This window comes from Notolepis coatsorum (genome assembly GCF_963971535.1).
Source record: "Notolepis coatsorum genome assembly, chromosome: 15".
NCBI lineage: Eukaryota > Metazoa > Chordata > Actinopteri > Aulopiformes > Paralepididae > Notolepis > Notolepis coatsorum.
The window spans coordinates 76828154-76845495 of NC_140179.1; the positions used below are offsets into that span (position 1 = coordinate 76828154).

General features: G+C 40.3%; 1 protein-coding gene across 1 annotated transcript in view; it reads left to right on the forward strand.

The window, feature by feature from the left end:
* The window catches only part of LOC311242095 (uncharacterized protein), a gene marked incomplete at its 5' end in the record, with an annotated part of 19270 nt that extends 5543 nt beyond the window's left edge, over positions 1-13727 (forward strand). Inside the window, one exon of the mRNA XM_084331046.1 lies at positions 12437-13727. Within this exon, the coding sequence (XP_084187172.1) occupies positions 12437-13491 (1055 nt within the window). The 3' untranslated portion in view covers positions 13492-13727. The remainder of the gene's footprint in view (positions 1-12436) is intronic.
* Between the last annotated feature and the right edge of the window lie 3615 nt (positions 13728-17342).

Below are 17342 nucleotides of genomic sequence, written 5' to 3' on the forward strand. Positions count from 1 at the left end.
TATATATACTGTAACTCATACTCAAGGTACCACTTGTTTTTGTCTACTCTCTTGTATAAATACTTTGCTAGCTCGCCATTACAGGGATCTATGGCTAGGTCTCCATCGCTGTAACCTGTAGGTCTCTCCGTGTTGCAACATGTCATTCTGTCAGTAAACTCTATCCTTAATCAAAGACTCTGTTGTCCACCTCTCTGTGAATAATCGGATCAAATTATTCCACATCAGTGTTCAATATATGTAAAACTATACAAGTTACTCTTGCCATATCAATAGAAACACTGAGCTCAGCAGTAAATCCGGAGATAAGATAAGATATTCCTTTATTGATCCCCTTGGGGAAATTCGGTATCATAGCAGCATGGGGGAGGGGGGAGGGGAGGTACAGGTAGTAAAAGACATACATCACAGAATTATAGTACAGTGGAGAAGTAAAAAATTGAAATAGAATAAAAATTTTCAATATTGTAAACAATATACAATATAATTAAATCTTGACATGCGCATATGCAACAAGGTGCGAGATGAGGGTACAGTATGTATGCCCTCTCAGTTATTTTGCCCTACAATAAATATAGTTACAATATATAATCTAATCATCTAAATCTAATCTAACATATAAAAAAAAGTATAATAATAAAAGAAAAATGTATGCAATATATAATCTAATAATCCAATAGTCTAAATCTAATCTAATATATAATAAAATAAATGCTAAATGGGGGCGCCCGAGTGGCGCACCATGTTACTGCGCTGCAGACCCACGCGGTCGACCCGGGTTCGTATCCCGATCCCGGACGGACCTGCTGCATATCCCCCCATATCTTCTCCCGTTCCTCCTCTCCTCTGCTCTCTGTCGGTCATGTCTGACCTGCAGAATAAAGCTGTAAAAATGCTAAAATAAATAAATTAAAAAAAATTAAATGCTGAATGCTAAAATGCTAAATGCTAAATATTATGCTCTGATAGCTACTGATGATATACTCAGAGCCGGCCCTGGTGCATTTAGCGCTCTAATCCAGATTTTTGAAAAATGGGCCCCCCCGACCAGCACCAGTCTATTCTATTGCCACTGCCCTCACAGTTTTTTTGTATCTCAAGGGAAAATATAAGGGAGAAGGGGAGGGGGGCACCCAACCTTTTGACATGTTTCACTATGTTCTATTTATATTTTTATTTTTATTTTTTGGTCTGGCAGCTGGCGCCCTCTATAGATTGATGGCACCCTAAACCCATATGCTGTGTTATGCCCTGGGTTGGAATAGAAATACTTACTATGACTGATGTGCTGCTTAGTTTATGTATTTAATGTTACAGAAATCAGCTGCTAGTACTCTTTAATCTTATTTCTGGGTTTTGGACTCCCTGTTTGATGTGGGATTACTGTAAATGTGAAACCAGCCATGCAAGCGAGATTAATCAGAGGCATTCCCTGAAAATTATTTAAGAAATATATATATTATTCCCTTTAATAATAATAATAATTATAATAATAATAATAATAATAATAATAATAATAATAATAATAATAATAATAATAATAATAATAATAATAATAATAATAATAATAATAATAATAATAATAATAATAATAATAATAATAATAACAATCATAATAATGCATAATATAAAATAATAATAATCATAAAATTAAATAAATACAATTAAAATTAGTGGTGGGACTCCATTAAAGAATTTAATCAAATTAATTTGAGACTTTATTGTTAATTAATCAAAATTAATCGCATTTTAAACACATATCAATATTTGAAAGTATTTGCAAACACAACCGTTCTCGTATCAACACTTCCATCTGTTTTTTTTATTTTTATATCTAAATCTCCCATTCAATGGGCAACGCAGCCTCAACTTTTCAACTTTAGCCTACAACTGCATGTCTGACGTCACCCAATGCACGCTGTGCACCTGTATACATGGTATGCCTGGAACTGAGCCACTGAGAAACGTTCCGCGGTGTCTGGAGTGAAACAAATATATAAAGAGCGATAAAATGCGTCATTCTTTTAACGTTTAATTTCGTCTGTAGTTAATTAATCGAAATTAACACGATAAAGTTCCAGCCCTAATTAAAATATCTTTGGGGGTTGAAGGGGTGCTTTGGAGGAGGAAGGGATTGAATGGAATCATAAAGTCTTACTGTCACACAGGCAACATATAGTGAATGTGATATTACGCTGTGTAGAGCAAGTGCTAAGAATATCTATTTCGGGTGGCTGCAGGGTAGTAAATATTTTCTGCAAGCAAGGATGACATATGGCACATGGGCTGAAAAGGACTGCTGTGAAAGTAGGAACAGGCATATGTGAGACAAACCCATGCAAACAGCCCTCTGTGATTGACTTAATCTAAATCCTGGTTTCAGACTAGGGGTGGGGACCCAAATGACAGGTTACAGGTCATGCTGGAGCGAGGACATTGAATTGAACCACCTTGTTCTCTGGGTTAGACTAATTTACTTGATTCAGGTCCCAGGCTATGGGAAAGAATTTATCATTTTCAGGCACATTTCATAAAGTAGTAGATTGTTGGTCAGGGTTGTAGCCAATGAGTGTAGCTTTCCAATGATACCCCACGTGGGGGTGTGCGAATAAGGGATCTAGGTGAAAGGTGACGAGCGGGGGGAGCTCCCGTAGCTCACCGCATATCTCGGCGCTATTTCTGCGTCGGGGAAAACCGCGCTCGTCACGGATCTGGGGGACACGAGTTCGATTCCCGGACCCGCCGTCATTTCTCAGAATGTCTTCCCCTGCTCTACATCCCATTTTCAACCTGTTTCTGTCGGTCATGCTTGACCAGAAAAGCGGTAAACGCTTAAAAAATAAAGTTTAAAAAAAAAAGAAAGGTGACGAGCGAAAACCAGAAGTGAAAAGAAATTCCGAATGAATCACCGTGGATGAGGAAATGGAGAGCTTTTTTCTTGGCACACGGTTTACCCGGATCTCTCTAGAAGACTAATTTCTGAACGGATTTTTATAAAATTTGGACCTGTACTATATAAGACTTCAGGCTATGTGTTTTCCAGCTTATACCTATTATTATTATTATTATTATTATTATTATTATTATTATTATTATTATTATTATTATTATTATTATTATTATTATTATTATTATTATTATTATTATTATTATTATTATTATTATTATTATTATTATTATTATTATTATTATTATTATTATTATTATTATTATTATTATTATTATTATTATTATTATTATTATTATTATTATTATTATTATTATTATTATTATTATTATTATTATTCTTTAAAAAATCTTATTGCAACTGCTATACAGAAAAATGCGAGTACACAAGTTCAAGTTCAACTCAAGTTCAGCCCTATGTTACTCTATTTCATTAGCACTAAAAGTGAATTTCCTTTTTTGCATTAGTAACTTCAGAATGTTATCTTTCAAAGGAGACCAGGCTTATGCATGTGCTATAAGCATAAAGTATAAAGATATGCTTTTCTGGGTGCATGTTAAGAGTTTTTTAAAGGTGCTGTAGATAAGATAACATCTCCAATCAGGTGCATTCAATGTGGGGAAATGGCAAGTAGGGAGGGAATATACAGTATGCACTCAACATGTAAACAACATTAATTTTGGATCCAAAATTATTTTTAATAATAGATTAATCAGTAATATTTTGGGGGCAAAAGCAATACTTTTATTCTGCAACTTTCTAAAAGCTCTGTTTTTTTTTTTTAGATGATCAATCAAGTTGTATCTAAAGCACCTTTAAAATGAATGGAATTCTCATTTAACGCTTGTTAATGTTAAAGCTGCAATAATAATTGTCTGACCACAAGCAAGCAAGGAGCCATTTGTAAACACAACTTACTCCCAAAACTAAACCCTCATCTCGTTTTATCAAAGTGATCCTTATCTCCACTAAGCGGAAGCACATACTGTAGGCATGACAGCAGGCCAGGAACCTGAATTCTGGAATATCTTTCAACAACAAGTATTTTGTTTGAATACATTTCCATCATTGCACATTTAAATAGATAGTAGTATGAAGTTACACCTTTTCAACACATACTACACAGGTTCTCTGCTCAGAGCCTCCAGGGATCAGCCCTCTGTCCCCTGTTTACAACATGGACATCATGCCATAGACCTGTTCGCTGTATACAGGCAGACTCAGGCTCGGGATCCACAAAGGGTTTGCAAAGACGGTGCATAGGCTATACAGTAGCTCTGAAAGTCAGTTTGCTATCCACAGAGGACGTGCAACGGGTGAAATGAGGTGGTAACTGCGTTCCGTCAGCATTGACTCCGGTGCAATTACCGCATATTTAAATGAGGTAATATGGGCGGAACATGTCCCCTTTCTATGCAAATGAGCCTTGTCCAAAAATGCTCCCAATCCACAAAGCCTGGCGCCAATTGCTACGCACCTACCGTCTTCACAGACAAGGTGGTAACTAAGGTCGCTTTCACATATAGTTTTGGTGGACTCGGTGCTGTTCTGGTGGTGAAGTTGCAACATTGTTGCATTCTTCATTTGGTTCGCCTGCGTTCACATAGAAATCTGTGAGGCGCACCCGAACCGTCTGAACAATGTCACGCGGTCGAAAAGGGCGCTTGTCTATTGGACAGTGGAAATGTGTGTGTGGCTGCGAGCCCGTGTGTGCGCGCGCGCACGCGCGTGTGTGTGTGTCTGTGTGTGGACTGTCTGCGAGCCCTCCACACGCAAGTTTTGAAATGGCATTGATCCATTGTTCTATTGAAGCACATTACCACCATCCTCTCGCTAAACAACTTGTAGACCGCGTTTTTTCTTCCTTCTTCCCAAGATGCACAGATATATAGATAGATAGATAGATAGATAGATAGATAGATAGATAGATAGATAGATAGATAGATAGAGAGATAGAGAGATAGAGAGATAGATAGAGAGATAGATGCAGTGTGCTTGTTTTGCAGTGAATGAATGCTGCGAGCAGTGGTAAGGTAATAATAGTATTGACGTGGCATTGATCCATTGATCCAATGCCGTGCGCCTCGGTAATAATGATAACCCGCTTTTTTTCTTCCTTCTTCCCAAGATGCACAGTTAGATATAGATAGATAGATAGATAGATAGATAGATAGATAGATAGATAGATAGATAGATAGATAGATAGATAGATAGATAGATAGATAGATAGATAGATAGATAGATAGATAGATAGAGAGATAGATGCAGTGTGCTTGTTTTGCAGTGAATGAATGCTGCGAGCAGTGGTAAGGTAATAATAGTATTGACGTGGCATTGATCCATTGATCCAATGCCGTGCGCCTCGGTAATAATAATAAGCTGCGTTTTTTCTTCCTTCTTCCCAAGATGCACAGTTAGATATAGATATATAGATAGATATATAGATAGATAGAGAGAGAGAGAGAGAGAGAGATAGATAGATAGATAGATAGATAGATAGATAGATAGATAGATAGATAGATAGATAGATAGATAGATAGATAGATAGATAGATAGATAGATAGATAGATAGATAGATAGATAGATAGATAGATAGATAGATAGATAGATAGATAGATAGATAGATGCAGTGTGCTTGTTTTGCAGTGAGTGCTGTGAGCAGTGGTAATAATAATCACTTCCTATATTTGGTTCGCGTTTGGTTCGATGAAGCCGAACCGAGACCGACGTTTTCAGGCGGACCAGAGTTCGCCTGTTTGGTCCGCGAACCGAGTTCGACACGCATTCACACAAACCCGAAAAACCGGACTATCGAATTCTGGTCCGAAAGTCCGAACCAAACAGCCCCTGTGTGAAAGCGACCTAAGAGCAAAGCCCTAAGCGCTAAAGGGGCATCATGGCAGTGTCACAGCCGGTGATCATGGCAGCAGTAATTGTTGCCAGACGCAGGTATCGTAATGCCAAGCGTGCCTGTGAAAGAATATTTCAAAGGAGAATATCACCTTTTTTATTTAATTGAGACCGAAATCATCCGGAGACACAGGTTGCGTTGCAAGCTCAAGCAATCCTTTATCTACTGGATGAAATCAAGGATGATATTGAGCCAGCCACCCAGAGATCCCATGCAATCACAAACTCCACACATAATGGGCGTGTCTGCGCTGGTATCTCATCCGTGCAATGTCCTTAGTGGATAGCTTGCAAAGACGGAGCAGATACCGCGCGCAGTTAAATTAAGGGTGCAATTACCACCACGCAATCCATTCTTAGTGGATCCCGCCCTCAGTGTGCGCGCGCATCACCGGAGCAGGAAGGAACGTAATCCTGGTCAGAACAACGGGGCAGACTACAATATATTTGCATTTTTTGTTAGCTATGCTAGCGATCTAAACAATAAATCCATGCCAAAGCTAGATATGTAAAAGGTGAAAGACTCACAGCCATGCTGATTTGGCTAAATAACATCCAGCCGTTTTCGTTTGAAACTACTTTTAGCAGGCGTGCGTTCCTGAAATCAACTGGGGTTGCACGCACCTAATGGCGCCACGTGCATGCGCGCTCCCGCGAATGCGCATAAATGTCCCCTCGCTTGAGCACAGACTACAGACAGTGCCTAATTGCCTCTACGAATGGAATGTAACACTTATCATTCACAACAAGTTAGGTGTGAATGTATCTGAGAACGTATTTAACACACCTGACGACCGGCGCTATTGATATGCAAAGTAGCCCAGGTGGGTAGGCTACTTATAGCGAGTACTTATCTTACCCTGGGCCTGCACGGAGTGCAACCCCGTCCCATGACGAACGCATGCCTGACTTTTAGTCAGGGGAGTGACATGGTTTCTCCATAGAGCCCCGTCGTATTCTTTTAGCGCAGCAGCTCGTGCAGGTCCGGGGCGCGTGTATGCTTTCCGCAACGCAGTTGTGTTTCCGGGTTCCCGTTTTGCGCTCTGATTGGCCGCTGCCGCGCGCTAGCACGCCCCCCGCTAAACCCTCGCTATGAGTGACGCGCGAACAGACTTTCACTTTCGTCTTTACATCAGGGTGAACGCTGTTGTGTGCCAGAGCTCTCATATTTGCGAATGCATAAACTATATCTTAAATTATGGCTATGTGTCTAATATGGTCGTCGCTTATCAATGACTTGTTTGCAGTCAACATTGTCAAAACGGATTGTTTTTTGTTTACATCAGGGTGAACGCTGGCGCGTGCCACCACCCACTTCAATGACAGAGCTCTCATATTTGCGAATGCATAAACTATATCTTAAATTATGGCTATAATTACATGTATCATTGTTTACAATCGAAAGGACTGATTGCTGTGTAACTTGTCCGTGTCCGCTCCTTTCGATTAGCCCCACCGTTCATTGTAAACAATGATGCATGTAATTATATTAACGTTACTGTGCACTGTTGTTGTAGCCACCGGTTAATTCGCGATTTTTTATTGGTTTGTCATGACAAACCAATTACATAATCCAACATATGTGTAAAGAAACAACATATTCCAGTTAACGGTATATTTTTTTAATGATTCGTTACGGCGAAATCAATACTTCCATTTGTATAAATTGCGTTAAGCGGACCTTAGTATTGCTGCCTGGCTGAGGGGCTTGTCGCGGCTCATGCGCGCGCTCGGCCAATCAGAGCAACGCGGAAACACAACTGCGTTGCGGAAAGCATATACACGCGTCCGGGGCAACTTGGTCATGTGACTCATTTGGTATTGCTGATTGGCTCGAACACAGTATGTTTATATACAGCAAACAGGTCTATATAGTGAACCTATTGTTGTTGCTATAGTTATGCATTAAAAACATTTATGAATTAATTTCCAATTTCCATGTGTCAATGAACTCAGTACAGACTACTACTTTCATTGGTCTAGGTTAACCACGCCCCCATGCTTAACTGTGTAATAGTGTGTGATAGTGTAATAGTGTGTAGTAGTGTAATAGTGTGTATCGTTTAATAGTGTCATAGGGTAATAGTCTAATAGTGTAATAGGAATTGTGTGGGGAGATCTGCTTTCATTGGTCTATGTTTGCTTTGGTCTTGTAGGCTACTGTCAGCTGTCATTGGCAGGCTAGTGCCTTGTCAACACATTATATATTTTTTTCGTAGACAGTGGATGTTCGTTCTCTGTGTATGTTTTGCGAGTGTGTTTGGATACCGATAATTATAATTAATGGTACCAGATGGCGTCTGCATTTGTTAAATATTGTAGACATGCTTGTTTGCTCTGTGTGTGTGAGAGAGAGAGAGAGAGAGAGAGAGAGAGAGAGAGAGAGAGAGAGAGAGAGAGAGAGAGAAGGGGAGGCAGAGAGAGTATGAGAAAACAGAGGCAAAGAGAGAGACAGAGGGAGAGAAAGCGAGAAAGAGACAGAAAGGAAGAAAGAGAGAGAGAGACAGAGGGAGAGAAAGCGAGAAAGAGACAGAAAGGAAGAAAGAGACAGAGAGAGATAGAAGGGGAGGCAGAGAGTATGAGAAAACAGAGGCAAAGAGAGAGACAGAGGGAGATAAAGCGAGAGAGACAGAAAGGGAGAAAGAGAGAAGAGAGAGAGAGAGAGAGAGAGAGAGAGAGAGAGAGAGAGAGAGAGAGAGAGAGAGAGAGAGAGAGAGAGAGAGAGAGAGAGCTGGCACCTGGTGGTAGATTTGTGCTCTACTGAGCGCACCTTTCTAGTCATGGTTATGCGTTTTGCGCCTCAGTGGCGGTGAGTGTGTTAAGAAGTGGAAACAGTTGGCAGAATTCTCCATTCCGCCACACTACAATGTTCCACACATTCTGAATGTCTAATATCACATCCCGGCTATAACCCCCCCCTTATAACCCAATCCTCACACCGTGTGAAATCTCTGAAATAGCTTCCGCTCTTGGGTGACATATGTAGACATATACAGCGCCTATACATAGTAAGATATGTGGGGACAGGGTTATAGATAGACATGACTGTCGCACACACAGAGCAAAGAGTGAGCAACTTTTTCCAATCAGAACTCTATCTGCACATGTGATTGAGGACAAACGGTTATATAGTTCATATTCAGGGTGGCACTGCCTTACATTTTTATAGGCTATAGTCTCATTGCATTGAGACTCAGTGAACTTCAGTGGCTTTTTTGTTTGTTTTGCCGACATCTATTTATGATAGGTGGTCAATGTATTTTTTCCATCTTGAAAAGTCATGCTAACTAACTAGTGAGCTCATCATGCTTTCCGTCTTCAAAAGTCATGCTATAGAGATGTCCGATATTATCGGCCTACCGATATTATCGGCCTACCGATATTGGCATTAAAATATAATATCGGAAATGATCGGTATCGGTTTTTAATATTCTTAATTTTTTTTTAAATTTTATTTAACCTTTATTAACCCAGGCAAGCAAATAAGAACAAATTCTTATACAAAAGCAGCCTGACCAAAAAGCAAAAGCCTTTTGAGGGAAGGGGGGGTGGGAGGCTGCAACAAAAACAAGGTTATGTGTACATGCATACAAGTAAATCAAATACAAAATTACAGTATAGTATACAAGGTAAATTACAATAAATAAGGGAGAGAGAAGGAAAGAGAGAGAGGGCAAGAGAGAAAGGGAGAGTGAGAACCAGAGAGAGAGAGAAGAAAAGGGGAGATGCACAGATAATGTTTACATTTAGAATGCCTTGTTGAATGCATCCAGTGAAATTAACACATCAATGCATCCTTTTCTATTGTCAAAAGTATGCATAATGTTGTGTTAATTCCACGACAAGAGATATGCAATGTTAGTTACCTGAAATGATTACGTTTTGGGGGGGGGGGGGGGGGGGGGGGGGGGGGGGCTGCATATACAGTATCGGTATCGGTTGATATTGGTATCGGATATTAAGAGTTGGACAATATCGGTATATCGGATATCGGTAAAAAAGCTAATATCGAGCATCCCTACTAATTACTAAGCTTGTCATTCTGTTTATTCCAAACAAAACAGTTAGTGCTGGTAATGAAAAACGTATCACTTCCTGCGTGCCGGATCATTTCCCCAGAAATGTCTTACCAATCACCTGTGTTTAGAAGAGCGAGTGTAAATTTGTTCATAGGTATAGACAGGGGCGGACCTAGCACATTTGGCGCCCTAGGCGAGCTTCACCACTGCGCCTCCCCCCCCCAAATCAAAACATCTTAACAGTTATACAGTAAAGTACTGCACCTTTATTTTTTACAAGCAAGAACAAGAGCTATAATAAATGTAAAGTGCACACTAAAGAATTAAAACAAATAAACAACTTAGCTAACACACAATAATAATAATAATAATAACAATAACAAACAATAAAAGAATGTGCAAATTTGCTTTAAAATAAAATTATGTATTGTAAAATATGGTATACATAATATATATGTAAAAAAAAAAGAAGCTAAATAAACAAGTAAATAAATAAAAATTACAAATTCACTTTGTCTCAAGAACTATTTACATTCCACTCCCTATCATCACACTTCAAGGTTAGCCTGTAGCTCCTACTGGTTTCCATTTACAGTGCAATCCTTCTGGCCTTCCTCGCTGCAAAGTCATCAATCACATCATCATATGAAATCTGACCACCAACCTCATGGTTAATACTGATTACAGCCAGACCACTGAGGCGTTCTTGAGCCATGGTTGACCTCAGGTATGTTTTCAAGAGTTTTTATTTGGAAAAACTCCTCTCGGCTGAAGCTACTGTTACTGGTAGTGTTGCACTGATCCGCAGAGAAATACACAAGTTGGGATATATTCTGTGAGCTGCTTTGTATGAATTTCAACAACTCAAGAGTTGTCATGCTCTTTGGTGGCAAGTCAGGTACATTTTCCAACTCCTGAGCCAGCTCCTTCCCATCCAAATCAGATTGCCCTCCATGGTTTAAGGTGTATACAAGTGCCTCTGCTTGCTTCATCAGCTCTTGGTGTGGCAGGTCTTGGAAGTTGTATAAAATTGCATACCTTTCACCTTGAATGAATGAATGAATGAATGAATGAATGAATGAATGAATGAATGAATGAATGAATGAATGAATGACATTTTTATTTAATAGATTGCAGAATGGGTACAATACAGTACGGCTCAATACACACAATTGTTAAGGGGATGCAGACCAGAGAAAGACGTTTGTCTTGTTCACATCAGGGTCCCCCATTTCCATTTCATAGTGACATTTATGACATACACAACATACATGACATCATGACATTTATGGCATAGGGACATACAGGTATATAGTACTGTTACATTTGTGAGATATACGATATGCAAATATACAGTACTGTTACCCATAGATCCTAACAGTGAATATATACATATATACATATGATGGGGTATTGGCACATTTCTCTTCTTCTTCTTTTCTTCTCTTTTTATACTGCGACCCGGATGGCTTTTGTCTCTTCATAGTTCTCTAATGTTAGTCTTTCTTTCCTCGACGCTCAATTCTATAAACACTTGACCGATACCCATCAATGCACAGCGCTCTAGCATGTTCTGATGTGAACACCTAAAGCGGAGGCTCAGATCGACTGACCGTTTTAGATTTTTGGCTGATTTTTCCTTATGTTAGACATTTTTTGTATGTAAAAATAATAGTTGCAGATATAGAGGGGGGCGCCAAAACTGCGGCAAGCAAAACAAATAATATTATAAAAAAATAAAAATAAATAAATATATTTTTTTTTATTTTTTTTATTTTGGCGCCCCCATCTGGGTAGAGTGTGGCAAAACATTTAAATTTATTTATGAAAAATGGGCGACAGTGGCTCAGGAGGTAGAGCAGTCGTCTGGCAATCCGGAGGTTCCCGGTTCGATTCCCACTCCTCCCGGGCAGCGTGTTGATGTGTCCTTGAGCAAGACACTTAACCCCTAATTGCTCCCGATGAGCAGGTTGGCACCTTGCATGGTTGCCTCCGCCGTCGGTGTGTGAATGTGTGAGTGAATGGGTAAAATGTGAGGAACAAATTGTAAAGCGCTTTGGATAAAAGCGCTATATAACAAAGCAGCCATTTACCATTTACCATGAAAATGTTCGAGATCATTACTTTAAGATCGATTCAATGTACAGTTTGTTTTCTTGTATTGACTGGACTCCCTTTCGCTGCCACAATATAGTTTTCAAGTTTTTCAAGTTTGTTTATTATATGTCACAACAGAAAAAGTTATTAAGAAGTAAGTACTGTAAAAGTAAATAAAGTCAATATACATATATACAATACAGAGTAAAATGAGTAACAGTGAGGTACAATGCAGAAATGAGATGGGCACAAAACTTAGGGTATAGGTGCAAATGAGGTATGGATGTAGTGCAAATCTTTTTAATAATAGATCAATATAAAGTGTGTTAAAGTGTCTAAAGTGAGTAAAGTGAGTGTTACGGTGAGTGTTTGTTTAAAGTGAGTGTGTACATGTGGATGTGTGTGCAGTGAGTGTAGATGGCGGCATAGACTAAAATGTATATTGTCTTGTCCGTTTCTCCAGTGCACCACCCAGGCTTCATCCTGGAGGGAAACGCCCCAGCGGAGTGCAGCAGCAGGGGGGATGGTGGTGGCGGCGGCGAGGCCAGCTCCCTGTCTGTAGAGCTGAGGCAAGCCGAGTGGCTCGGTGGCCCCGACCCCGCCATGCTGCAGCCTCTGATCAAGGAAGAGAGCCCCGGGCTCTGGCAGAGCGAGAGCCTGCTGGCCGAGTCCTGGTCCACCATGGACGACATGGACCCGGAGGACACCAAGAGCCTGGACAGCAACGAGGAGGGGGGGTCGGTCCTAGCCGGAGGAGAGGAGCACAGCGAGAACCACTCCTCCATCTCCGACATCGTCCACCTGGAGCGGGAGCAGGCCGAGATGCTGGTGGAAGAGGAGGAGGAGGAGGAGGAGGAGGAGGAGAGGAGGAGGAGACTGGATGAGGAGGAGGACGAGGAGCTGCTGCAGACCAGCGTGCTCAGCGTGCTGGGAGGGGAGCGGGAGCTGGCGGCGCTGCGGGAGGAGGAGGAGCTGGAGCTGCGGGCCCCGGAGAGCGAGGGGCTCCTGATGTCCGCGGAGGAGCCGCCGCGTGCGGAGAGGAGGCAGTTGGCGGGGGCGGAGTTCATGCAGGTCGTCCCCCCGATGGCCCTGCCGCCCCTGCCCATCGTGAAGCTAGACCCCCCCTCCACCACCTCCACCCCGGTTCCCTCGGTAGCCACGACCTCGGAGATAGAACAACTATATTCCACCCAGGTGCTCCACTTCCCCCCTGTCCTAGCGGTGCCGATGACAGCGGCCGAGCCAAGTTCGGAGGAGAAGAGCCAAGTTCTCAGCCAGTCGAGATTCTCAGAGATTCCCCTCCCTCCTCCTCCTCCTCCTCCTCCTCCCGCGGAGGGAATCCCCGTTACTGAGTCCAGGGCAGCGCCGGCGGAGAAACCAGAGGAGACGGAGCCGGAGGCCACGGTTCCCCAGCCAAGTAGCCCCACTGATCTACCTACGCTGCTGTGCGGGGGCGCCGTTTTAGTGGTGGTGGTGGGAGTGGTGGCTTACGGGGCCATGGCCCTCTGCAGAAAGTAACCAAGTCTCCCCCCCGAGCACCCGGACATCCCTGTAACCCAGGTCTTCCAAAGTGGTAGCTTATTATTCCACTCCCTTCACCTGTATTCTCTGGATTTTACTCTTTGACGTTCTTTGTATACTGTGCACATGTTGTAGTGTATTATTGTGGACATTAAAGTAAAGCTTTCTGTGCTACCTCAGCTCATGTCAGAGCTCAAGGCCTTTGCTTTTCTCTTGCAGATCTCTTTCACAAGTTAAACCAGAAATGTAAAGATTTGCACTTATGGAATTACAGTTTTAAAGAACTCTGGAAATCCTAAACATTTGTTTTGATGTTTCTTTTGTGTCTCTCTCTCTCATTGCATTATGAACACCATCTAACTATACAGGGAGGAATATCTGTCTGTCTGTCTGTCTGTCTGTCTGTCTGTCTGTCTGTCTGTGTCTGTCTGTCTGTCTGTCTGTCTGTCTGTCTGTCTGTCTGTCTGTCCGTCCGTCTGTCTGTCTGTCTGTCTGTCTGTCTGTCTGTCTGTCTGTCTGTCTGTCTGTCTGTCTGTCTGTCTGTCTGTCTGTCTGTCTGTCTGTCTGTCTGTCTGTCTGTCTGTCTGTCTGTCTGTCTGCATGCGTGTCTGACTGACCTGTATTGCTGGACCCCCGGGACCCAGTGTCGAATTTGTTGCCATTTGGCCAGATGGTGACAACAAACTTTACCTATGAGGATCCAAAGGAGTGCAGTTTTATTGTTTTAGTAGGATCCCCATTAGCTGCCAAATTAACTAAGGCTGAGACCACTTATCGATTTATCTTATCCCAAATCGACCACTTATCGATTTGTTTGCATGTGAAATTATTATTATAAATGTTTGTAATACTTTTTTATATATATCAAAAAAATATATATTATTTAACGTTAGTTTGTGTGTGTGTGTCGTGGGCCAACTACAGCATCGCAAAACTATATGAGTGCATGTGACACACACACACACACACACACACAAACTAACGTTAAATATATATTTTTTTCTTTTACGAAAAAAGTATTTAAAACTTTAATTCTTTTTACACATGCAAAATAATAATAAAAAAAATCTATATTTATCGATAATTTTTCCCGATCTATCGATTCTTCCAAATGGCATATCGTCTCAGCCTTAAAATTAACCAATGTTTTTTTCTAGGGTCCTCACAAGGGAATAAAACAACAGAATACAAATACAGGATGCAATTAGTAACACAATTGTAATTATGAAAAAGAATAAAGCATAAAGGAAGTCAAGTGTTGGAGTATGAAGTCGACCGAATGAGCGGTTTTTGAGAACACTGCAAGCAGCACTTCTGGGGGCCATGCAAGTGGCACTGCACTAGTAAACTAGAATGAATAGAAATACAATCGTACAAGTACTTTGCTGTACAAAGAGTTCTAATATATATATATATGTGTTCTGTATCGGTACTGGCCCTACTATTGGTTCAATACAGTTTCAGCAATCCTTTGATTTTCCATTGGGATTATGAACAGCACCTTACCAGCACTGTTTGAAAGTGGGCCAGTACCAAATATATTTAGGTACCTGACCAGTAGGGGTGTACAGTAGTGTGGCGGGGGGGGGGGGGGGGAGGTGGAGAAATCCTCCCTCGTGTATTATAGTTGTACAGTTGCTTGTGTCATTCTGTGCACATTTCGTCCTGAATGGATGTTAGAGTGGTCTAGGAGGCTTGATATCGGAGGGTTCAAGTGTTTTGTCTCCCCTATAGGTCTATCTGGGCCCCAGAGAAAACCCCCACAGGTGCCCCAATGTCCTAAAAGCCATCTTGCAATTCCAGTGGTGATGTCCTCTTTTGGGACAGGTGCTTGTGTGCAAAACATGGGGTTCTGTGCAAATGTCAAACAACTGTTCTCTTACACAACAAGACCAGCAGTACAGGATTACTGGCCCTAGCCTGCCTCCTGCTGTTCAATAGGCATCATTACAACAATCTAGCTCAAGCAAAACATTCTATAATACCTACTGTCTTTGAAACTAACATGAATCGAGGCAGATATACACAGCAGGGTGCTCTTGCTCTGTTATCGCATTGACCACTACCGTGTGAATTTTGGAACAGTTACAGAAAATTACATCACTCTCTACTGGTTTCAGGTTAATGACGGTTACACTGAAATTGTGTCGCTATAGTGAACAGTCTGGACCCCTGTTTATCATGTACGTTTTTGGTATTAGCTTACATTGCAACAGGAAGCAAACCTGGGTCTATTTAGAATGTTTATTGTTGTCAATATGAAGTCTATATAGTATGTTAAGAAATGTAATATGTTATGTGTATACTATAGCCTATATATAATTTTTTTCTGTTAGGAGGTAGAAACACAAAATGAGAACTGTTGAGACATGTGGCTACACAAGACAAAACGTTTAGACAGTAGACAGATTTTAATTTAAAAAAGAAAAAGAAAAAACAAGTTTAACAATCATCATGATAAATATCAGATTTACATTGGATCATATAAAATATAACTTGTTCTGATTCCAACAATATACTTTGTTATAACTCCTTGTAGCTTTTGAGATACCGCCATGTCTATCATTTTAGCATTTTTTTAAAAAACTGAAATCATTATCATTTCAAATGTTGTCTTGTGTAGCCACATGTCTTGACAGTTCTCACAGAAACACATACTAAATAGTATTAATGTATGAAACCCATACAAAAACATACAAAACAGGATGTCAACACTGTAGCCTCACATGTTATGATTACGATTTACGATATGAAGAATTCAAACTGATTTGTGCTCAGCAAGTACTTTACATGCTGTAAATGAGATTACAATTCCACTGTGGATTAATGGATTATATAAATGTTATTTGGGTAAATCACTTGTGCAAAATAGATTATTTTCATTTATCTATTTTCCTATATTGCCTAATTAAATCATCATCATCATCATCATCATTTATTTATTCGTACATGGAATTACCACAGTCCAACAATACATATTAATACGATCCACCAATTCCATGGCCGAAAGGAGCAGGAAGAAGAACATTCTTATTTGTACCTGCCCCTACACACATACAGCACACTGATAGACTGATTGCAATGTCCATACCCATTTTGCAAAAATGGAAACATCAACACAACCAAATTAAATCAACATAAATAAACACATTTTGTGTATCTATCAGTCAAACTACATATTTATACACACACACATTTATCTATACATTTATATAATGTATTCTATGTTATACTTCTATATAATTTTATTATTTTTATTTTATTATAATATAACTAAATCATACTATTTATACTACACCATATTGGTATACAGTATTATACAATATTTTAATATATTATTATTCTATGTTACACTGCTATACTATATTACTATACTCCTACTAGCCTATACTGTAATGCTATATTATCCTGTTATGCTAAACTGTGCTATACTGTCTATTTATCTTTTCTTTGTACAACCTTGAAGGGAAATATATTAGTAGAACTCTTTTCATCATTCAGCAAAGAGTTCCATAGTTTGATACCTATAACTGAGGTGCAACTTTGTTTTATGGTGCTTCGTGCAAATTGGTAAAAATTGGTAAAATCAAATTGACATTGATAAACCAGCTATTGTAGCATCACACTTGTGATTGTGATCACAATATCACACATTATGTGAGCCTAATAATACATTTATTGGGCTACGCGCTTGCTCTTCGCCCATTAGTCCAATAGCCTTAGGTGAAGCAAGACGCGAAGCCAGTATGAAATATAATGAAGGTTATTCTATAACCCTAGTTATACGATCACTGGCAAAGCGCCTATCCCCTGACGACATAGAGGTCCTAGTGCGGTCTCCAAGCACT